The 24,509-nt window shown below is 39.8% G+C and overlaps 1 protein-coding gene across 2 annotated transcripts in view; it reads left to right on the top strand.

Annotated features, from left to right (window-relative positions):
- Positions 1-1,274: 1,274 nt before the first annotated feature.
- Positions 1,275-24,509, top strand: part of UBQLN1 (ubiquilin 1) — a 51,807-nt gene continuing 28,572 nt past the window's right edge. The window contains exons 1-2 of one of the 2 annotated variants that reach the window (XM_017872374.1): positions 1,275-2,033; positions 23,671-23,822. In XM_017872374.1, the coding sequence (XP_017727863.1) occupies positions 1,854-2,033; positions 23,671-23,822 (332 nt within the window). In that variant the 5' untranslated portion in view covers positions 1,275-1,853. The remainder of the gene's footprint in view (positions 2,034-23,670; positions 23,823-24,509) is intronic. The other variant, XM_017872375.1, reaches the window with a different exon arrangement.

Genomic DNA, 24,509 nt, shown 5'->3' with positions numbered 1-24,509 from the left:
AATGATGTCTATCCTGAAATCGATACCCTCAGAATTCTCTTAGACCCAGATTCCATACAGTTCTGCTAAAAAGTCGTGTTTATGTAACAGTATTTATTCTCAGAACAGGGTTGGACGGCTTAGGAGCAGAAATGCAGAATGTATCTTTGCGGATTTGGGTCACCATGGGCTGTCAGGATTTAAATTGTGCAACACTGATTAATATAGTTAATGTGCTGGTTTGTACATTCCTTGCAAGTCATTTTTTTTTTTTTTTTTGAGACGGAGTCTCGCTCTGTCCCCCAGGCTGGAGTGCAGTGGTCGGATCTCAGCTCACTGCAAGCTCCGCCTCCCGGGTTTACGCCATTCTCCTGCCTCAGCCTCCCAAGGAGCTGGGACTACAGGCGCCCACCACCTCGCCCGGCTAGTTTTTTCTATTTTTTAGTAGAGACGGGGTTTCACCGTGTTAGCCAGGATGGTCTCGATCTCATGACCTCGTGATCCACCCGTCTCGGCCTCCCAAAGTGCTGGGATTACAGGCTTGAGCCACCGCGCCCGGCCGCAAGTCATCTTTAAAACCAAATGATGTAATTTCAAATTCGGATTGTCAGAGGTAATTTATTTCTATCTGCATTACACTGAAAATAATTTTGGAACTATCCTTAATGCCACTTAAAGTCAGACAATGAGCAGTAACTTGATAGAATAGAAAGTGAACACCTCAGCTATATTACATTGTCCCAGTTGGGTGGACACTCCTCGGGCACCCTGTTCCGCCCTACACACTGTAGGAAATCGAGTTCGCAGAGAATCTGGGGGCGCTCGTGCACAGCTGTCATCGCAGCAGCAGAGGCCACTGTCAATACAGGTCGCCTGATTGATCGTCTGACCAAACAAGGCTAACCCGAGGGCGGTAAATAAGGTCTGGCCATGAAGCAATGACTCCGCGGGATTGCTCAGGGCAGTCACAGGCTTTTACTCCATTTTCCATTCGTTGTGCTGAGGACCTTTCCGCCATTAACTTACCCCAACTCCCCCGCATAGGGCAATACGAGCCCTCCAAATATCAAACGCTAAGCATATTAAAATAACAACAAAATACCTCGCCGCTATTTTATCACCAGACCCTCCTCCCAGCGGGGAACGCAGAGTAGGCAGAGAGGCAAGGCAGGGCAAGGCGACTGTGACAGCGCGGAGAATTGAGCACTGCCCAGCCAGGTATGAGGTAAGGTGGGGAAGATTACCTGGACCGCGAGCGCGCAGGCGCATCCGCGGCCGCAGGGCCCACTGGTCCCTTTCTAGTAATTTCGCTAACCGTGACGTCATCTTGGTGCGCCGTTACAGCGCTTAACTGGAAACTGCGATTTAGTTTTTGGTGAAGGGAACGGAAAAAAAACATGAACTGAGCTACCCCGCCCCATTTTGCTTTTAGTCCTTCACACTGGCTTCGCCTACACTTTCGGCAATGGAGCGGGAAAGGAAAAGGCACGTAGGCTGAGCGCAAAGCGGCGCCAGCCGGGAATGACTCGGCGACGCCGCCAGGCGCGTTACCCGGCGTGCTCCGCGCGGCGCCGGCGAAGGGACGTGGGGGAAGGGGCAGGGAGGAGGAAGCGGTGGCTGCTGCGGATGTCGATGTGAGCGAGCGGCGCCTGAACACACGGCGACTGCCGAGCGCCTGACCCGGGCCTGCGTCAGAGCCTGCACCGAGCTCCGAGGCCCCACACCCGCTAGGGTGGCCCTGTGCCCGTTGCTACTGAGGCGGCGTGCTCTGCATTCTTCGCTGTCCAGGCCTGCCGGCTCTGGTGTCTGCTGGCTCCTCCTTGCTCGCCTGCTCCCTCCTGCTTGCCTGAGTCACCGCCGCCGCCGCTGCAGCCATGGCCGAGAGTGGTGAAAGCGGCGGTCCTCCGGGCTCCCAGGATAGCGCTGCCGGAGCCGAAGGTGCTGGCGTCCCCGCGGCCGCTGCCTCCGCGGAGCCCAAAATCATGAAAGTCACCGTGAAGACCCCGAAGGAAAAGGAGGAATTCGCCGTGCCCGAGAATAGCTCCGTCCAGCAGGTGAGGTCGCCTGGTGCTCGGGCCGGGATGGGGGTGGCGGCAGGACCTCCGCCCGCCGCCGCAGGAGACCTTTTGGGAAAGACCTGGGAGAGGGGTCGTCCTCCCAGGTGCCCTCGGCCATTCTCCTGGGCGTCGTCCCAAATTAGATCACACCCAAGTTAGTGGGTTTGCGCCTTGGGACACCGCAGTGGTTTGTGGCGTGGCGGCGCGGCCTGTTTGTGGGACGCGCCGATGCTGCTTTTCTCGGAGCCTTCTTTCCCTGGCATCCGCCGACCCTCAGCCTCCTCCCCCAGTTCCCCGCCCTCCGTCGCCTCCCGTCCAATTCCTCACAAAGGAAAGGGACCCACCGCTAGGCTCCGGGCGGGGTGGAGGCTGGGCGGGGGCGAGGGTTCGCTTTAGCTCAGGCTGCGGTTTTGTTTCATGAATTAAAAAAGGGGGTGGGTGGGATCCTCGTTGTTTTACGTGCCTGCTTGTTAAGGTAGGTTTTGGGGTGAGGTGCACGTGTATATTTAGTTCTGCATTTTAACTCCTGAAGTCTTTCCCACCTTGCTACCTTTTAAAAAAAATTATGACGTAGAAACCGATTTTAGCTCCATCTTAAGTAGTAGTATAGTACTAGGTTTAAGGAGGAAAGTGAATGACTTTCTTTCATTGATGACTTGCTCTTTCCCTTTTAGTATGTTTATCATCTCTTAGATGCCAGTCATTGGGTAGGTTTTTGTTTGATTTTAGAGGGACGATAGCGATGTTGATATTAGCCGTTGCAAGCAAATAAAAAAGAAAATTGGAGTTAATGGAGAATATTACTTAAACTTGGTTCAGGAATACAAATCTTGCAGTTAATTAAGATCCTTGGTGGAATTTAACAAATAATTTTAGTGTATTGTTGAATACGTCGTATTTTCCATAATTATTGACTTAATCTCTGAAGATCGCACACAACGTGAACAGTTGGTGACAGGGAACAATCAACAATTCCTGAAATGTACCTATCAGTTTCCCCAGGGACTGTAGGTGGTTGGGATATTGGTTTAGCGAGTTCCAAAGGTAGTGTGTTTTGTGAGGCAGTGAGATGTGTAACATCGAATGAGAAACTTTTACCACCAGCGGAATTTATCACTTTTTTTTTTGTCTCCTAGTGCCTGTAAAATGTTCCTTACCATTTTGTATTTTCAAGCACACGGAAAGTTGAAAGAACTGGGCAGTGGACACACATATGTCCATCATCTACAATTAGCATTTTACAGTATTATAATCAATTATCAAGTCCATTTTATTTTTGGGGAGCAATTCAGAGTAAGTTGCACGTATCAGTAGATGACACCAGTACATGTCACTTCAGCATTGTGAACTAATATTTGCCTAAGTTCAGCTTCATTTTTTACGTTTTTTGACGTAATTTTGACATGCAGTGAAATGCATGCCATTCCATGAGTTTTCACAAATGCTTACACCTGTGTAGCCCAAGCTCTTATCAAGATACAGAACATTGTAATTGACTAGAGAATTCTTTCTTACCTTTTCCCAAGTCGTTTCAGTCACTCGGCCTTTCCATCAACCACTCCCCCCCTTTTTTTTTAATGCCATAAGTTACAGAGTTGCCTGTTTTAGAATTTAACATTAAGTGGGATCCCATATAGTCTATAGTACTGTTTGTATTTTTCTGGGTAAGGCTTTTTTTTCCCACTCAGCATAATGTTTTTGAGTTTCGTCTTTGTTGCGTGTATCAGTAGTTCCTTTCTTTTTATTGGTGTGTAGTTTTCCACTCTATGTATATACCATAATCTCTTCACTGTTGAAGGTCACCTGAACTGTTTCCAGTTAGTTACTGTGAACAGGCTTACACAAGTGTTTTTGTGGACTCTTTTCTCTCTCATGGTTATATACTTAAGACTTGGTTTGAGTAGGTCATAGGGCGTTTTAGTTTTGTGCGAAATTATGTTTTAAAAAATGCTTGTGGGCCGGGCATGGCGGCTCACACCTGTAATCCCAGCACTTCGGGAGGCCGAGGCGGGTGGATCGCCTGAGGTTCGAGACCAGCCTGGCCAACGTGGTGAAACCTCGTCTCTACTGAAAATACAAAAATTAGCTGGGCGTGGCCGCAGGCACCTGTAATCCCAGCTACTCAGGAGGCTGAGGCAGGAGAATCATTGCTTGAACCTGGGAGAGGGAGGTTACAGTGAGCTGAGATTGCGCCATTGCCATCCAACCTGGGCAACAAGAGCGAAAGTCCATCTCAAAAAAAAAAAAAAAAAAGCTTGTGTAGTGCTGGCTTCAGCAGCACATATACAAGAAAAAAAGCTTGTGTCATTTTACCATCCCACCAACGAAGATATATGGGAGTTCCTGTTGCTCCATATCCCTGCTAACATTTTGATATTGTCAGTCTCTTTAATTTTAGCTATTTTAGTGGGAGTGTAGCCATATTAAGTTTTAAAGTTCAGGTCTGGTTTCTAGGATTCCTGATTCATGCCTCCACCATCCTGGGCGCTTTCAGCATTTTACTGCAAAAGATTAGAAATAGTCAATATTTTATAAATGGAAAAATTCCTTTCAGTTAATATATGATGTTATAGCTGTGAGGATGTTTTTGCTTTTTGTGATGGTAAAATTAAAATTATAAATTCTGGGAACGCTTTTATTTTACTCTACTGTAACCAAAATGAGTTTTTTTTTTTTTTTTTCCCTTTTCTTTTTTTTTTTGAGATGGAGTCTCACTCTGTCACCCCCCAGGCTGGGCTGGAGTGCAATGGCGTGGTGTCGGCTCACTGCAGCCTCCACTTCCCGGGTTCAAGGATTCTCCCACCTCAGCTTCCCTAGTGACTGAGACTACAGGCACGTGCCACACCACACCCGGCTAATTTTTGTATTTTTAGTGGAGACAGGGTTTCACCATGTTGACCAGGCTGGTCTCGAACTCCTGACCTCGTGATCCACCTGCCTTGGCCTCCCAAAGTGCTAGGATTACAGGCATGAACCACGGGGCACCCAGCCCAAAACGAATTGTTAATAGATAAAATTAAAGTCTTTCCGAAGTAGCCTTTTCTGATGGCAGTTAATTTTTAAATTTTTGATCATTGTTTTATGTTGAAGCAGAAAATGTGATAAAAATTGACGCTTACCACCACACCAGAGAACCTGAAGACAAGTTGGGCTTGTATATGCAAGGGAAACAGATACAGGAAAATGTGGAAGAAAAAGAAAAGCAGTTTTCAAATGACCTATTTGTAAAATCTACTTGAAGCACAAAAGATATGCCATTTTATGATTTAAAAATTTTAAAGGGTTTGATTGAAACTATTTGCTACAAATGAAAGTTTATCATTAAAAAATACTTAATGACATTAAAATTCCACTGAAAATGTCCAGTTAGAAATTGGGAAATATTTAGTCTTTAAAATTTGTACCTAATTTTGGAGGGTCAGAGGATAAGCTGAAGACAGATCTCCAGAGAATAATATTGAAGGCTTATGCTCTGTATCAGGCAAATTCCATTTTCTATAAGTTAAAATTTCTTTCAGTAAGTATTTCTGTGTAATGTAAATTCCTTAACACATTATAACAAATGCTGTTTATGTGAACATGCTGTAATAATTTATTAGATGAAATTATGTTAAACTTCTTGGGTAAATTGTGAAATAAGTTGTAAGACGGTAATTTTCTATTTTTCCATTGGTTTCTGGTCGTGAGTACCAACAGGCGGAAACAGGATGCCTTAATTTTTTACAGTGCTGTATACATTTGGTATTTAGTAATGTTACCTGTTCAAGGTTACTAATAAAGCTGAAGCTATTTTCCAATTTAGAGTGAAATTTATTATTCATGGAGCACTCAGAATCAATTGAGTAACATAAGTTTTTACTTACAGGTAGCTAGAATAGGTAGTGAGAATATAAACTGTGCTATGTGTATTCCAAGGTGCTGTCATTATTAGAGATTTTCATAATACAGGTTGAATATCCCTGAAATGCTTGGGACCAGAAGTGTTTGGGATTTTGGATTTTCTTTTTTTTTTTTTTGATTTTGGAATATTTGTATATACATAATGAGATATCTTGGGGATGGCACCTAAATATAAACATGAAATTCAGTTATAGTTCTTGTACATTTTATGCACAGAGTCTGAAGGTAATTTTATATGATATTTTAAATAAATTTATGAGTGAACCAAACTATACATTGAACCATCAGAGAGCAAAGGTGTTACATATGGTATTTTTCCACATGTAATGTCATAGTGTTAAAAAATTTCAGATTTTGGAGCATTTCAGATTTCATATTTTTGGATTGGGGATGCTCAACCTGTATGTAAGTAAATAGATACAAAAGCATCAATGTGTAGTGGCACAAAGGCCCTGTGTATGAGATTTTTTTTGTGGTTAGTTATTCATCATCAGCTATTGAAAAGAGCTTTGAGGATTTCCAAGCATCCACGAGCAAGATAACATCTAGAAGAATGGAGAGTTATATATGTGAGACATTAGTGCAGATAATGGAGGGGAGTTTCTGTATAACTTCTAATTAGCTTATTTTGGGATTTCATAGACTGTTAGGTTATGTGTAAAAATTTTGAAATGCATTTGCTTGACATGTCCAGGCAGTATGTACTTTGTTTTTAGAAAGTGCCTTCTGTCAGTGCAGACTTCTGGGAAAATATTAATATACTTAGACGTAATTTAAATGTACTGAGTCAAATTGAGCCTTTCTTTGATAAGGGAAATTGCCTTAGGGTCATCATCACACACATCATTTAATGTTATACTGTGTAGTGTGAATCTAGAACTATACTGTCCACTTTGATACCATCACCCACATGTGGTTATTAAGTACTTAAAATGTGGTTGGACTGAAGTGAGATGTGCTGTTAAGTGTAAAATTTACACCAGATTTTGAAAATTTGGTATGAACAAAATAAATATCTTAATGGTTTTGATATATTGTGTGTTGAAATAGTATTTTGCAGATTTGAGTTGAGTAAAAGATCAAACTTAATTTGACCTTTTATTAAAAACTTTTTTTCAGTATGACTTCTTAAAAGTTTAAAATTACTTGTGGCTCATATATATTTCTACTGGACAACATCTTATCCAGAAGGTTGGATTGAATCAGTATAGTAAGATATATGAGAAGAAAGTCTAAGATCATTGTTTTCTTATATGCTTTATTCTAATACTGAACAGCTGAAAAACTCATTATTTAATGATTCTGGTTAACAGAGATTGCTTAGCTTTAAGAAACAGCATAATTGAAGTATAATTTGCCTACCATACAATTCACCATTTTAAAGTCTGTAATTGATGTAATACATTCACAGGGTCGTGTAGTCAATTTTAGAACGTTTTTATCACCCTCAAAAGAAACCCTGTACCCTTTAACAGTTGCCCTTCGTTTCTCCCTGGGCCTCCCAGCCTTAGGCAAGTACTGATCTATTTTTTGTCTATAGATTTGCTTGTTCTGGACATTTGTTGTAAGTGGAATCATGTGGTCTTTTGTGATTGGCTCTCACTTAGCATAATGTTTTCAAGGTTCATCCCTGTTTGAAGCATGTGCTGGTACTTCCTTCCTTTTTATTGCCGAATAACATTCCATTGTGTTGCCAACAGCATTCCACATTTTATTTTTCTCTCACGTGGTGGACACTGGGTTGTTTCTCCTTTCTGGCTATTATGACTAATGCCTCTGAACACTCATGTATAAGTTTTTGTGAGGACATATGTTTTCATTTTTCTTGGGTGTAGAACTAGGCGTGGAAATTGCTGGGTCAAAGCTGTATGTTGAACTTTATGAGGAGCTGCCAAATTATTTTCCAAGGTGTCTGTACCATTTTACATTTCCACTAGCAATGCATGAGGATTCCAGTTACCACATTCTCAATAACACTTGTTACTGTCTTTGTGATTATAGCCATCTTACTGGCTGTGAAATGGTATCTTACTGTGATTACTTTGCTTTTTATTTTCATTATTATTTTTGCTGGAGGCATTCTGAGGAAAACTGGAAAGCCTGCTAGACAAATTTGCCTTTTATTATTTGAGCAGTAGTTCTCAGTGTGGTTTGGGGGGTCCCTATACCCTGTTAAGGGGACCATGAGATGGAACGATTTTCATAGTAATTCTGAGACGTTGTTTTTATTTTTCAGTCTAATTTTCTCAAAACTGGGCAGTGCACTTGGCTAGAGTCTTTAAGGTGTGGGATATGACAACAGATATGTAAATCTAGCTGTCTTCTGTTATAAGACTAAAGTGATTTCCAAAAATTTAAAATAATGCCACTCTTATCACTGAGAAAATACAGTTATTTTTCATAAGGATGTAATTTATATTAATATATAGTGTATTATTTTAAAAGAATTTATTTTAAAGATTATTCAGTTTTAATTTCTAATATTATAAATACCAACAACTATAAATAAAACTCTTTGGATTTCTGAAGTTGTAAAATGGTGTCCTGAGAGCAAAAATTTCTATGGTGGAGTATTTAATAGATGAAGTATGTCCGTAAAATATTGGGTAGTGGCTCCACTAAGTTGCCATTACCTCTTGCCTAGAAACTGCAGTAGCCTACTGATCAGTTGCCTCACTTTTCTATAACTCTCCTGCCAGCCATTTGAAGAGTGATCTCTGAAAAATGTGAATCAGAGCATGCCACTCTCTGTGTAAAGCTAATAGCTCCCTGTTGGTCTTAGAATATATAATGGGGTAGAGAGGCACTATGTAACACAGTTCCGTGCCCTCTCCATTTTCTGCATATGCCTTCTTTCTTTGCTTGCTTGGCTGATTGCATTGACCTTCTAGTTCCTTGACCTGTTAATACTTTTTTCCTGCCTGAGGACTTTTGTACAGTTTGTTCTTGTTACCTAGAATGCAAGAACACTCTTTGCTCGTTCCTCTTCCATCTTTAAATCTTAATGCAAAGGCCAGTTTCTCCAGGTAGTATCTATTTCTGATTGTCCAGACTAGATTGGGATCCCCTGTTGGATTTCTCACAGCAGCCTGTTTTTAATAAGAATTCATCACAACTTAAAATTGTATATTTATGTGATTCCTTCTCTTTAGAGAGGGGCTGTGATTGTTCACCATTGTATTACCAGAGCCTAGGGCTCAATAAATTGTTTACAGATGACTCTAGTCCATTATGTACAATAATGCATATTCAGTAATAACTACTTATTGTTGAACCTTTACTGAGTGTAGTATGTACATAATCTCGTAGCTTCCAGCCCTCTTGTGGAAGCTTCCTCTTAAGCTCTTCCCCCCTAGGTCACCACTCTCCAAGCACAACTCTTGACTGCTTCATGATGTTCACTCTTGCTTCTCTTCCTGGAACATTATTCTTCTAGAACCACCTTTGTTAGCTGGAGATTCTCATCTGAACCACAGAGCACAGAAAGTGATTTGAATAGATATCCGTTTCTCTCAAAGGTAGTTCATGATGAATATAATTTTAGATGTATAGGAGACAAGTTAATTCATTACATAGTGAGTGGTTCGCTGGAAAATGCTGGTTTATCAACCCGTTCTTCAGGAAAAACACGGATTTGTAGTGTTTGCTGGATTTCCATGATGTAAATATTGTCACTGTGGCAGATTTCAAGATACCGTTATTAAACTGGCTCACAAAATTTATGAAAATTTAAGACCCACTGCTTATAATGGGTGCCTTAGGGCAGGGGCCAGCAAACTGGTAGTCCAAATCTGCTGTGCCCATTTGCTTGTGTGTTATCCATGGCTCCTTTCAGAATAGACAGTGTGACTGCTAGAGCCAGAAATATTTACTGTCTAGCCCGTAACAGAAAGTTTGCTTACCCTGGTATTTTAGGGCTTCCTGTTACTAGATCTTGTTCATCAAAACATTTCTCATTGGAAATTTTTACCGTGACTTATTTTTTATAGAAATACAATGTGAGCTGGGATCAGTGGTTCACGCTTGTAGTCCCAACACTTTGCGGGGCTATGGTGGCAGGATTGCTTGAGCACTGTGGCTCAGTGATCATGGCTCACTGCAGCCCCCCGCTTCTGGAGTTCAAGACCAGCCTGTCTACAAAAAAATAAAAATGTATCTAGGTGTGGTGGCACACACCTGTAGTCGAGCTAGTCCAGCAGGGTTGAGCCCAGGAGTTTGGAGGTTACAGTGAGCTATGATTGCACTGTTGCATTCCAGCTGTGGTGACAGTGTGAGATTTGGTGTCTTAAAAATAAAAAACAGTGTGAGCCACATATGTAATTTTCCTGTTAGCCACTTTAATAAAAAGGAAAGACTGAAGTTAATTTTCAATAGTGGTGACTCACACATAAAATTTATCACGTTAACCATTTTTAAGTGTTCAGTTCAGTGACATTAAGTACATTCAGAATCGTTACCACCAGCCCTTTCCAGAACTCATCATCTTGCAAAACTGAAACCCTGTACCATATAAACAGTAACTCCCCATTTCCCCCATTCCCCCACCTCTAGCAACCACCATTCTTCTTTCTGTCTCTGAATTTGACCACTCTAGGTATTTCATATAAGTGGAGTAAGACAGTGTTTGGCCTTTTGTGATTAACTTATTTCCCTTAGTGTGATGTCCACATGGTTCATTTATGTTGTAGCATGTGTCAGAATTTACTTTTTTTTTTTGAGACAGGGTCTCACTTTGTCACCCAGGCTGGAGTGCAGTGGTACAATCATGGCTTGCTGCAACCTCTACCTCCTGAAGTTCAAGTGATCCTCCTGCCTTAGCCCTCCAAGTAGTTGGGGCTACAAGCTCACGTCACCATGCTAGGCTGCTTTGTATTTATTTGTAGAGACAGGGTTTCGCCACTTTGCCCAGGTTGGTTTTGAACTCCTCAGCCCAAGGAGTCTGCCTGCCTTGGTCTCCCAAAGTGCTAGGATTATACAGGTGTGAGCCGTCACACACCCAGCCAGAATTTACTTGGTAAGACTGAATAATATTCCATTATATGTAGGTACCACGTTTTTAAAATCCATTGATCTGTTGCTGGTCACTTGGGTTGCTTCCACCTTTTGGCTATTGTAATTTTAATATGCTTTATTTAACCCAGTATATCTACAATATTTTAAGGTGTAATTGATAAAAAGACTGTAAAATGTCTTGCATTTTAAAATACTAAGTCTTTGAAATGTATTTTGTAATTTACACTTAGAGTATATCTCAGTTTGAAGTAGCCACATTTGGAGTGCTTAATAGCCATATGTAGCTAGCGACTACTGAATTAGCACAGCTAATAAAGCTTTCAGGATGTGCTTCCACCTACCTTTTCTCCTGTTTTCATTGCATTTCAGCCAGTTTGTATTGTCTCTTCCCCTACCCTCAAATATCACTAGCTCTTTCTCCCCCTTTTTGGGACTTTGCAAATGCTGCTAATGACAATGACATAATGGCCAATATTTATTGCAGGCTTGATTTGTAAAGCATGATGCATTATATTTTCTTAAAATGTCACACAGCTTTATGCTGAAAACACTGTTATTATCCTTTTTTTAAAAAATGAAGATGCTGTCCGGGCATGGTGGCTCATGTCGCTAATCACAGCAGTCTGGGAGGCCAAGGCGGGCGGATCATGTGAGGTCAGGAATTTGAGACCAGACTGACCAACATGGAGAAACCCCGTCTCTACTAAAAAATACAACATTAGCCAGGCGTGGTGGCGCATGCCTGTAATCCCGGGTACTCAGGAGGCTGAGGTGGGAGAATCGCTTGAACCTGGGAGGCGGAGGTTGCAGTCAGCTGAGATCACGCCATCACACTTCATCACACTCCAGCCTGCGGGACAAGAGTGAGACTTAAAAAAAGCTGGTTGTGGTGGTGCACGCCTGTAGTCCCAGCTACTCGGGAAACTGAGGTGGGAGAATCACTTGAATTTGCGAGGCAGAGGTTGCAGTGAGCCGAGATCTCGCCACTGCAGTCCAGCCTGGGCGACAGAGGGAAACTTTCTTTTTTTAAATTTTTTTTTTTGAAGCAGTGTCTTGTACTGTCGCCTCGGCTGGAGTGCAGTGGCGCAATCTCAGCTCACTGCAACCTCCGCCTCCTGGGTTGACACGACTCTCTTGCCTCAGCCTGCTGAGTAGCTGGGATCACAGGTGCACACCACTACACCCGGCTAATTTTTTGTATTTTTAGTAGAGATGGGATTTCACTATGTTGGCCAGACTGGTCTCGAACTCCTGACCTCACGATTCGCCCGCCTTTGCCTCCGAAAGTGCTGGGATTACAGGTGTGAGCCCCCATGCCCGGCCTGTGTCTTAAAAAAAAAAAAAGATACTGAGACTCATGTTATTAATGTGATCAAATTCATACACATATTAAGTAGTAGACTCTAGATTCAAACCCAGTGACAAACTTGGGAGGCCTCACCGATCCAGTGCCCCAAACTGCCTTGACTTTCCTTTGACTGGCTTTTCAGTCTTTAAAAATGGATTGAAGAGCTAGGTGTGGTGGTTCAAGCCTGTAGTCCCAGCTACTTGGGAGGCTGAGGTGGGAGAATTACTTGAGCCCAAGAGTTCCACGCCAGCCTGGGCAACATAACAATACTCTATCTTTTTAAAAAAAGTTTATTTAAATGTTAGTTCATCAGAGCACCAGTCTATATCTGATCATTGATTATAATCTCTGATACCATTTTGTGATTATATGGATTGTCTCCTTCACCCCCCCGCCGCCCCGCAATACCGTAAGAACTTCAGGGGCAGGGACTGTTGTGCTTACTTTCTAATCCCATGTTGCCTAGAATTGTGGCCTGGGCACATACTGAGTAGACAAGTATTTATTAAATGACCAAATAGTGTTTTAAATATTTATTTGCAATATTTTGTACCTAGTTGGGATTTTTTTTTTCCTTTTTTAGACAGAGTCTTGTTCTATCACCCAACCTGAAATGCAGTAGTGCCATCACAGCTCACTGCCACCTTGATCTCCTGGGCTCAAGCAATCCTCCTACTTCAGCTTCTGGAGAAGCTAGGACTGCAGACGTGCACCACCACACCCAGCTATTTTTTGTGCTTTTTTTTGTTTTTTATTTTTTTGTTTGTTTTTATAGAGACAGGATTTCGTTGTGTTGCCCAGATAGGCTGGTTTTAGGAATATTTTAAGAATGTAATTTTGGAAAAATGTGTTTATTCTTAGTCATCTTGAATGTCTGATGGCATTATTACAGTTATTTTCCTGTAACTGCTACTACAAAAGAGATAAGAGAGATGATACATTAGCTTGATTTAATCTCTCCACATTGTTTACATAAATCAAAGTATCATATTGTGCTCTGTAAGTGTATACAATCATGATGGCAGGTGGATCATGAGGTCAAGAGTTTGAGACCATCCTGGCCAACATGGTGAAACCCCGTCTCTACTAAGAATACAAAAATTAGCTGGGCATGGTGGTGAGCACCTGTAGTCCCAGCTACTCGAGAGGCTGAGGCGGAAGAATCGCTTGAATCCAGGAGGCAGAGGTTGCAGTGAGCCAAGATCACGCGACTGCACCCTATCCTGGCAACAGAGTGAGACTCTGACTCAAAAATAGTAATAATAATAAAAAGTGAAGTTAAACTAGACAAATACCATTAAATTGAGATTAGGAGCTTTTTTTAGAGACTGAAGTTGATACTTAAATCTGCCGCTCTTTGCAGAGACTATTGGATTAGCATACTTAACAGATTCCATTTATTATAGGCATGAAAATATATGTGTGTATTTGCAAAATATTGTTGCTAGACCCGAACTCTGATTTTTCCAGGTATAATTATACAAGTATGAGTTAGTTTGATGTCCTATAGATATGACAACAGTCTGCTTGGTTTACTGGTTAAGCAACTGCTATATAGATGTCTAAAACTTGGGGGTAATTTTTTTTGTTTTTACTCTTTAAAGCTCTCTCCAGTTTTCTTAAAGGATATAACTTTTACATTTAACAAATTATGCATATTTCTATTTTAAAAATTAAGAAATTCAAAATGTGTTGAAAGTATAACAAGGGACTGCGCGCCGTGATGGCTCACACCTGTAGCCCAGCACTTTGTGAGCCGAAGCGGGCAGATCACAAGGTCAGGTAGTTCTAAGACCAGCCTGGCCAATATAGTGAAACCCCATCTCTACTAAAAAAATAAAAAAATTAGCCAGTGTGGTGGGGCGCACATGTAGTCCCAGCTGCTCGGGAGGCTGAGGCAGGAGAATCACTTGAACCCAGGAGGTGGAGGTTGCAGTGAGTCAAGATCATGCCACTGCACTCCAGCCTGGGTGACAGAGTGAGACTTAGTCTCAAAAAAAAAAAAAAAAAAAAAGATGGGGGGGCATTCAGCATAAAAGGTAAAGGTAACTTTTTTTTTTTTTTGGTGATTCTGTCCAGAAAGGTATTTATATGTTCATATATAATTTTTGACTTTTGTTAAGCAAATGGGGTCAACCACCCACAATTTTCTTTATCTTACTCTTTTTACTTGTATTACCTTGGTAGTCTTTCCATGTAGAGCTAGCTCATTAGACTGTTATTTATTATTTTTGTGATTTATTGTTTTGGTTTGCTTATGAATATTTTGAGAAAGGAAAGCATGAACCTTAGAATTGGAGAAATCTGATGATGTGGTAAGGAGCTTTAATCATCTCAGCCTCACTGGCTACGTTTTTAACATATCATGTAGTACCTGCTTCAGTAGATTGTTTGGAGGATTTTGTGACATCATATGCATAAAGTACCTGACTCAGAGTTTATATGATTTACTTATCTTGGTTGCTTTCCCCACAGCCTTTTGTTCAGCAGTGAATTGAGTTTCAAGTTTTTGCAATAGAAGGAAGTATATCTATCCTAGCATGTGAATAGTGATATATTTAGTTTGTAATTCCTGTCAGATTTAAATCAGAGAGATTCTAAAAAATAAATTTTCTAAACAATACACTAACATTTGTGGCTGTGTACAGTTTTATGAGAGAGTGCCCCTTTCTCATATATGTTACATATTCAGTGGTTGTTTCTCATCATACTTGGCATCCTTGTATAAAGGGTTATGCAGTGTTTTAAGTAATACTACTAACTTTAAGGTTAAACATCAGACTCTTGGAGAATGATAACTGACAGAACCATGTATATGGATGATTTATGGACATTTTTTCGAATGTTATTAGCAATATTGAGTAAGGAGCTAATTCAAAAATAGACTCTTGAAGGATCTCTGCCTTAAGATCCTGAAATAGCAAAGATTTGAATACAGCATTCAGATAACTATTTAGAGAATCCTTGCTAAATGCTGTTATTATGTGACTCTGTGGGAAATTCGTGTATGTTTTATCTTCAGAGCTGAAGTAAATTTTACTTTTGGATAGGTTGATTCCCACTCCCCAGGATGTTTAATAGGGTGAGATAATGGTTATTTAAAAGCAAGTTTGAATGTTTGGATTTTGGAATGTGTGTAAAGGGTGACATTGTTGCTTTTAAAGTTAGATTAACTCCATTTTCAAAGTGTTTACAGTTTAGAGCTTATCCTTGCATAATTAGATTAGCAATATTTGAATGTCTTAGTGAGTTGTGCCCAGGCAATTTCCATGTCTCGTAATTCTCCCATCAGCCCTGCAGAATAAATATCTGTTCCTGATGAAGAAACCAAGGCTCAGAGACAGGTTATATCCTCCAGGTCACAGAACTAGTATGTAGCAAAACCAAGATTTGAATTCAGGCCTCCCTGTTTCAAAAATATTCTTTCCTAATTTGATTCTCCTCTCTTCCCTCCATATGTGTGTCTCATTTTCTTCTTGAAAACAGTCCAGAACAGGCAGTAAGCAAAGTTGACCCTCAACAGCTGAGATTGGCACAATAAAGTTGATACACTGTATCTTTTTCATTTCAGGACAGCGTTTCCCATTCTTTGCACATTCTATTTGATACGGTTTTCTAACTCTTAATTATTTGCTGCTTTTCTTCCTCAGATTAAAAATAGAAAATTTAGGGGAGAAAGAAGATATGCTTTCATGACAGGAACTTGACAGTCTGGTTAAAAAAAAGAAAAAGAAAAAGGCAGATACAGGATACCTTGAGAGTCTGGAACAGTTATCACTATATTGCAGAACAGCAGTTGGTATTCACACCAGTAACTCAGCATTATCAAAAGTTAAAATTACACTGAGTAGAATGGAAAACAATTTTGGTGCTCACACAGGGGTAACTTACCTTCAGTTAGCTGGAGAATCCACTCATGTGCAACACCTGGCTTTTGGATGATATTGAAAAAAATGAGGGGTTACTGAAAGTTGTTTTGTCCGTGCTGGGTTCATTTTGAAATCATTAAATTGCTTATTCAAGGTGCATTAGAATTTTGATTCTTATGGTTTTGAGAAAACGTTTAGTAATTCTCAGCTTTCAGCTCTCTGGCCTGTAGTTATCGTAGGTTATCAGTGCAAGGCCAGAGTTGGATGTACATCCTGTAGGAAATATGGATACTTTCAAGCCCATTCTATCATGTATCTTTAATTTTGAGTTAATAGTGACCACATAGGCTTAAGGGCAAGAATAATTTAATGTAGGTAATCTTTTTAATGGAAATTACAAAATTCTTCCTTTATGGTTCTGGCTATTCCCTAGATGAAAATATTTATTATTATTATTATTATTATTTTTGAGATGGAGTTTTGCTCTTCTTACCCCAGGCTGGAGTGCAATGGCATGATCTCAGCTCACCGCAACCTCCGTCTCCCGGGTTTAAGTGATTCTCTTGCCCCAGCCTCCCAAGTAGCTAGGATTACAGGCATGTGCCACCATGCCTGGCTAATTTTGTATTTTTAGTAGAGATGGGGTTTCTCTGTGTTGGTCAGGCTGGTCTCAAACTGCCGACCTCAGGTGATCCGCTGCGGCCTTCCAGAGTGCTGGGATTACAGATGTGAGCCACTGTGCCCGGCCGAAAATATTTTGTATAATTGTAATAAGTTTTATTTTTCTGCATAGGAATAGTGTCAGTGAGCTACCTCTGTCTAAACAGCTTTGAGATTTTCTAAGATGGCTAATTACGTTTTTCTATATCAGTACTGTTTAGCTTCTGATTTTTGCTGTTGTATGATAAAAGTGTAGATTAAACAGACAAGGAAGTTAAGTTCAAATGTTAGAGAAAATTTCTAGGAATTTTGAAGACAGTGTAATCTGAAAGCTATTTCTCTATTCTGTAGGAAGCAGAATAGAAGTTTAAAGATATTTGAAGTATATGGAGAATTTTTAGCTGTAGGACAAATTCCATTTAGATAAAAATACTACATTATTTAACTTGATTTAATTTTGTTAAATTAATAAACCGTAAAATATGGTTTATTTGGAGAAGTGTACCATATCTGGCATGGTACAATTAAACTTAAGATTCATTTATCTTGGTTTCAAATAGAATGGCAGATAGCTGAACTTAAACACACAGTTGTTTATCTCTTGGTTTTTGCTTGCTCGTTCCAAGTTTTGTATCATTTTTACTCAGAACAAATCAATTTAACAGTAGTCTTCTACTTGGAAGTGGTTCTAATATCTAAATTAGGTGACCTTGGTTGTTTGAAAGTTAAAATAAGAACTGAATTATAGCCGGGCGCGGTGACTCAAGCCTGTAATCCCAGCACTTTGGGAGGCTGAGACGGGCGGATCACAAGGTCAGGAGATCGAGACCATCCTGGCTAACACGGTGAAACCCCGTCTCTACTAAAACTACAAAAAACTAGCCGGGCGAGGTGGCGGTGCCTGTAGTCCCAGCTACCCGGGAGGCTGAGGCAGGAGAATGGCATGAACCCAGGAGGCGGAGCTTGCAGTGAGCTGACTTCTGGCCACAGCACTCCAGCCTGGGTGACAGAGCAAGACTCTGTCTCAAAAAAAAAAAAAAAAAAGAACGGAATTATAAATGGTAGTCGTATGCAGTTCTCTGTAGTTCCCTAGAACTATACTGTATGCTATCACCATTTTTAACGTGTTTTCCAACTTTCAGCATGAAGTGCCATAAATTCGTGCTTCAGGATTAAGATGTCCCTCCAGAACCAAGAGTCCCATGAGGCTGGAGGATCCCAGTATCTATGACATTAATTGTCAACAGCTCTGTAAATTTGTGAGTGAACATGATTTCTCACATATCTGTCAGGACTTTGGTTTGGTTTCTTGAGGTTTTGTTGTAAGAAATGAATGTGAAAATGTGTGTGTGATGCCAGGTACAGCATAGCTGTATAATAATGATTAATGGAAGTAATTTTTGAATGTGTACTGTAGTGTCCTACTCTTCTGCATCTAGGACACTGTAGAGAAGCCCTTAGTCTGTCCAGAAAGCCCTGATTATCCTTCAGGTACTGATACTGACAACTCATGGTTAGGAGACTCCTGTCTTTATGTCTAATGTTACCAGAGGTTCAACTGAGCTATATTCATTGCTGTTCTACTAGATTTTGAGATTATAGCTGTTTTGGATATCAGATTTTAATTGTCTCTGCCACGTATTGTGTTAATGGATGATCTTTTATCCTTCGGTGATTATCTCTGTTGTCATTTTCATGTCTTATATCCAGTCTGATCTGCTACCTAAAACTAAGTTCTCTTCATTCCATTTCCTTTCAGTTGACCTGCCCAAGATGGGACGTATGTGTATGTATTTTTATATATATATATATAGATATAGTATTATTATTATATATATATATATATAATTTTTTTTTTTTTTTTTTTTTTTTTTTTTTTTAGATGGAAGTCCCGCTCTGTCACCCAGACTAGGAAGGCAGTGGCGCGATTTTTGGCTCACTGCAACTTCTCCTGGATTCAAGTGATTTTCAAGCCTCAGCCTCCCGAGTAACTGGGATTACAGGCGTGTGCCACGATGCCAGGCTAATTTCTGTATTTTCAGTGGAGATGGGGTTTCGCCATGTTGGCCAGGCAGATCTCAGGAATCTGACCTTAGATGATCCACCTACCTTGGCCTCCCAAAGTGTTGGGATTACAGTCATGAGCCACTGCACCCGCCCTCAGTGAGGCATATTTTAGCTTTGGGGAAGGGAATAATTTGAAATTGAAATACTCGGGAGTGCAGGCTACCTGTGTTTCGACTTCCTGATGTTTCTGTTCTTTTTTTTTTTTTTTTTTGAGGCAGGATCTGGTTCTGCTGCCTAAAGCTGGAGTGCAGTGGCACGATCATAGCTCACTGCAGCCTCCAACTCCTGGACTCAAGCAGTCCTCCCATGTTGACCTCCCAAAGTGCTGAGGTTACAGGTATAAACCACCACACCCAGCCCCTGCTGCAGCTTGAAAGTTCACAGTCAACTTTTAAAACTATTTTTATTAAAGTAGAGCATAGAAGAATACATATATCATAAATGTACAGGTTTGTGTTTTAGCCTAAAGATCAAGAAAGTAGAACATGATATGAACTCCCAAGAAGTCACTTGCAAACCTAAGGTTACCACTATTCTCGCTTTGGACACCATGGATTTTGTTCCCAACCCTTAACAAAAACAAAAAACTTCATATAAATGAAATCATACAATTTATCTTCATTTGTGATTGGCTTTTTTGCTCTGTGTTGAGGTATCCATGATGATATGTGGCAGTAGTTCATTTGTTGTCATTGGGAGTAATCTATTACATGACTGCACTATAGTTTATTCTACAGTTGAGGGACATTTGGATTGTTTTCAGTTTTTGGCTAATATGAGTAATGTTGGTTCGAATGTTCTTGATTTTATTTGTTGATGTATTTGTTGTGGACATGTAATTTGTTAAATAGTGGAATTGTTGGGTCATAGGATAAGCATATGTTCAACTTCCCTTGCAAAATGTTATTCTAAAATGTACTGATTTATACTTGTACCCACAGTGTGTGTGGTTTCCAGTTGCTCTGCATCCTCTGTAACACTCAGTCTTAAACTGAACCCTTCAGTGCATTTGTCACTGGTTTTAATTTAACGTTATCTGTGTTGTAATGTAAAGGATTTCATTTTTGTGAAATTCCTATTTCAATTTCTTGGCCATTTTTCAGTTGGGTTGTGTTGCTTGGTGATTTGTAGACATTTATGAAATCTGGATTTGAGCTGTGCTGGTTGTGTTGCAAATTGTCTCTTTAAGGGCTTATCTTTTTACTCTGCTAATGATAGTTCAGTATATGGTGCCCCTTTAAAACAATGGTTAGGTCTTTTTGTATCCCACTTAGGTCATCTTTTCCAATTGATCAACACTTGATTTCTTGTTATCTTTTTGGTAGTTTAATTGCATGTGGTCACAGAGTACAACTTGGTAAGATTTTAATTTTTTGAAATATGCTGACTTTCTTTATGGCCCAGGATATGTAGCCGAATTTAGTAAAGGCACTTAAAAAGAATGCTTATTCTGCAGTTGTTGGATTTGGTGGTCTATGCATGCCCATTTAGGTCATAAGATAATTGTTCATATCTTTTCTGTTTCTACTAATTCATTTTTGCCCATTTAGTCTGTCAATTTCTCTGAGATAAATGTATCACATTGTTTATAATAGCCAAAAGGTAGAAACAACCCAAATGCCCATCACCTGATGAGTGGATAAACAAAATAGGTGGTATATCCATGCAATGGAATACTATTTGGCCATGGAAAGGGATGAAGTATTGACACATGCTATGACATGGGTGAATCTTGAAAACATGCCAAGTATAAGAAGCTAGTCACAAAGACCATATGTTATAATATTGCCTTTATATGAAATACTTCTATGGAGACAGAAAGTATAAATTACTGGTTTCTTATGGTTGGAAGTGATGAGGCATAGGTAGGTGATAGCTGTAGGGTATGGATTTTTTTTGAGGTAATGAAAATGTTCTGAAATTGACTAACACATATCTGTGAATACTCCAGAAACCATTGAATTGTATACTTTAAATGCGTAAATTATGTGGTATGAGTTATGTCTCCATAAAGCTTAAAAAATTCTATTGTTTTTGTGGGTATTTGAAAGGATGTAAGGAGAGATGCTTTTTTTTTTTTTTGAGACGGAGTTTCGCTGTCATCACCCAGGCTGGAGGGCAATGGCAGTCTCGGCTCACTGCAACCTCTGCCTCCCAGGTTCAAACGATTCTCCTGCCTCAGCCTCCTGAGTAGCTGGGATTACAAACACGCATCACCATGCCCAGCTAAGTTTTGTATTTTTAGTGGAGACGAGGTTTCACCATGTTGGCCAAGATGTTCTCGATCTCCTGACCTTGTGATCTGCCCGCCTCGGCCTCCCAAAGTGCTAGGATTACAGACATGAGCCACTGCGCCCGGCCAGATGCATGTCTTTAATCTAGCATCTTACCTTCAAATTCTAAAATGTGATAAAATGCTGTATAACTGTATGTTCAATAATTAAGTCATTTATTTCAGAATAACGAGGGATATCAAAGATTTTGGAAAGGATTTCTGAGTTTAAGGTTAAGAAACACAAATCTAGTTTTACCCTCATTTTGCATATGAAAAATAGTTAATCTGGATAGGTTTGTCTTTGAAGTCAAATCTAGGTTTGAATCCTAACTCCCAGTTTATTAGCTGTGTCAGTGTGGGGGGAAGGGAGACATCTGTAACCTCTTTTTCTGTGTCTAAAATAGGATTAAAATCTCTCTTCCTCACAAAATTGTTGAGTATTAAGAGAACTGGCATAGTAGTAGCTACCATTGATTGACTACTGCCTATATACCTGATGTTTGCATTTATATACATTCTCGTTTAATCCTTACAAACCATGTGTTCTGCCATTAATTATATTATTATTTCGGATGGCTACTAAAGGGAAAATGAGGTGTCTAATAATGGGAGGATAGTTAAATTATGACCTGTTTCTAGATATAGAATATCATGCAAATGGTGTTCTATGAAGATTTTCTCTTAGTTACTTGGAAATTGCTTGTCTTAGATAAAAGGATTATGTATCGTATGATTTCAAATAAAGGAAAGAAAATACAGATGGAAAAGTTTCAAAATATTTACTGAAGTATAGTTTTGTGTTATCTTTATGCTTTTTTTGGTATTTTCAAAATGTTAGCAATGTGTATGGGAGTTGACAAAAGGTAAAATAGATTTTTTAAAACCAGTTGTTTACATTGGCTGTTGTAACTTGATTATGGAAAATTTTATTCATACACAAATGTAGAGTGTTAGGAACTTTCATGTACCTATCTCTGATTTTCAACAATGATACATAGCTTATCATGTTTTTTATATATGCCTTCCCTTCCTTGTCCCCATAAGATTTTTTAAATCTCAGACATTCTATCATTTAATGTCTTTCCATTTATCATGACAACCAGAAAAATGCCCCTATGTATTTCCAAAACACCTTCTTGGCAGCAGTTTCCTCATCTATTGAGATCCACTGCTGTGGGACAGTGAGGTAGAGTAGTTTGGAGATGTGATTCTTTTCTGAATTTGGACTGATTTCCTGAGCCAGTCTTTTAATGTAGATTCCTGGGCCCACTCTGAAGCTTTCCTATTTGGGCAGTCTGGTAAAACCTAAGCATACTGGTGATTTTGGTAAAGATCTGAGAATAGTATAAGTAAGTTTTTCTTTATAGCATGACGCTCTTTTCTCTTGTCTGATTTTATATGTCTGGTCCCCGGAAAGGCTTTCTTCAGGTTTTATTGGCTACTTTGTAGTCTTTCTTTAGTTTTCACTTACGGAAAGCCTTCTCTGACTTCCCTTTATGCTTCCTGTGGACTTCATGGTTTTACTTGACTCTCATTGGACTGTTCACCATCAGGGAAAGAGTTGTGTCTTTTATCTTTGATTTTCCATAGTACTGCTTGTTAATAAATATTGAATAAAATAAGTGGGAAGGATGGTCAGTATAATACAGATTAAGTATACCTTATCCAAAAGCTTTTTTTTTTTTTTTTTTTTTTTTTTTTTTTTTTAACAGACTTGGGACCAGAAGTGTCTCAGATTTCAGATTTTTTTTTTTTGGAATGTTTGCGTTATATACTTACTGGTTTAGCATTCCTAATGTGAAAATCCAAAGTTTGAAATGCTCCTGTGAGCATTTCCTTTGAGTGTCATGGATGCTCAAAAAGTTTTGGATGTTTGTGCGTTTTAGATTTGGGGTATTTGCATTAGAGCTACTCCACCCCCAGGCCAAGAATATGAGATTGGCTGTGTATACTATATTCAACTAGAAAGAAAGGAACAGGACTGAAGATAGAAGTCTGAGGAATAGATTATTTTGGACGTAGTAAGAGCTAATTGTGGCTCGAACTAAATTTGGTCTCGACATAAAAAGAATAAGGATATTGGGAAGCAGTGCTTTGTTAGGCCTTAGCAGAGGATCGAACATAGGATATGTGCACTATAATGAGACCTTTGTGTTAGAGATGAAGTGATAATCATTTCTTACTAAGATCAAGATACTGACATAAGAAGGACGCATCTCTATATTGTTTGAATTGGGGAGTTTTTGTTTTGTTTTGTTTTTAGAGGCGGGAGGGATCTCGCTCTGTCACCCAGGCTGGAGTGCAGTGGTGTGATAATAGCTCACTGCAGCCTTGAACTCCTGGGCTCAAGCAGTCCTCCTGCCTCAGCTTCCTGGAACATTGGCATTATGGTGTTTGAACTGTAGTGTCTGTAGTAGAGGCCTCTATGAGGTACCTCTAGAAACTAGACTGTATGGTGCTGTGCAAACAACTGTAATACATACTTACTTTATTTTTATTTAGTTTAAGGAAGAAATCTCTAAACGTTTTAAATCGCATACTGACCAACTTGTGTTGATATTTGCTGGAAAAATTTTGAAAGATCAAGATACCTTGAGTCAGCATGGAATTCATGATGGACTTACTGTTCACCTTGTCATTAAAACACAAAACAGGTATGGTTTTGGAAGATATACAGCTTAAAAATCGTGGATAAATGTTCATACTTCTAAAAGTAACTAGTGTTGGCTGTAAATTAGTTTCCCTGTCATTAATATTTAAACAGTTAAAATTCTTTCCTTGCTGTCGATAATGATTTTTTTTAAAAAAGTGATTCCATGTTAATGCTTATACGATTGTCAGATAACCATTTCATATTTTACAAGGTTCATTGGTATTTAGTTATTATACCTAAATTACTTGCATTAGAACAAGCAAGTTTTTAGCTTTTCTCTCTTTTTTTGAAACGGAGTCTCACTTTGTCGCCCAGGCTGGAGTGCAGTGGCGAGATCTTGGCTCACTGCAAGCTCTGCCTCCTGGGTTCATGCCATTCTCCTGCCTCAGCCTCCTGAGTAGCTGGGACTACAGGTGCCTGCCGCCACGCCCGGCTAATTTTTTGTATTTTTAGTAGAGACGGGGTGTCACCATGTTAGCCAGGATGGTCTCGATCTCCTGACCTCGTGATCTGCCCACCTCGGCCTCTCAAAGTGCTGGGATTACAGGCGTGAGCCACCGTGCCAGGCCCAGCTTTTCTTTTAGTAAGGAAATTTTTAGACAAAGATCGTGAGTGACTTATCTCCTTAGCAAACCACAAATTGATAATCATATATCATTAAGTCTAAGGAACTTTTTTTTTTTTTTTT

Source organism: Rhinopithecus bieti, unplaced genomic scaffold (genome assembly GCF_001698545.2).
Source record: "Rhinopithecus bieti isolate Rb0 unplaced genomic scaffold, ASM169854v2 scaffold_5948, whole genome shotgun sequence".
Lineage (NCBI taxonomy): Eukaryota > Metazoa > Chordata > Mammalia > Primates > Cercopithecidae > Rhinopithecus > Rhinopithecus bieti.
Note: the sequence above shows the minus strand (reverse complement) of the source record. Positions and strands in the feature narration are given on the sequence as shown.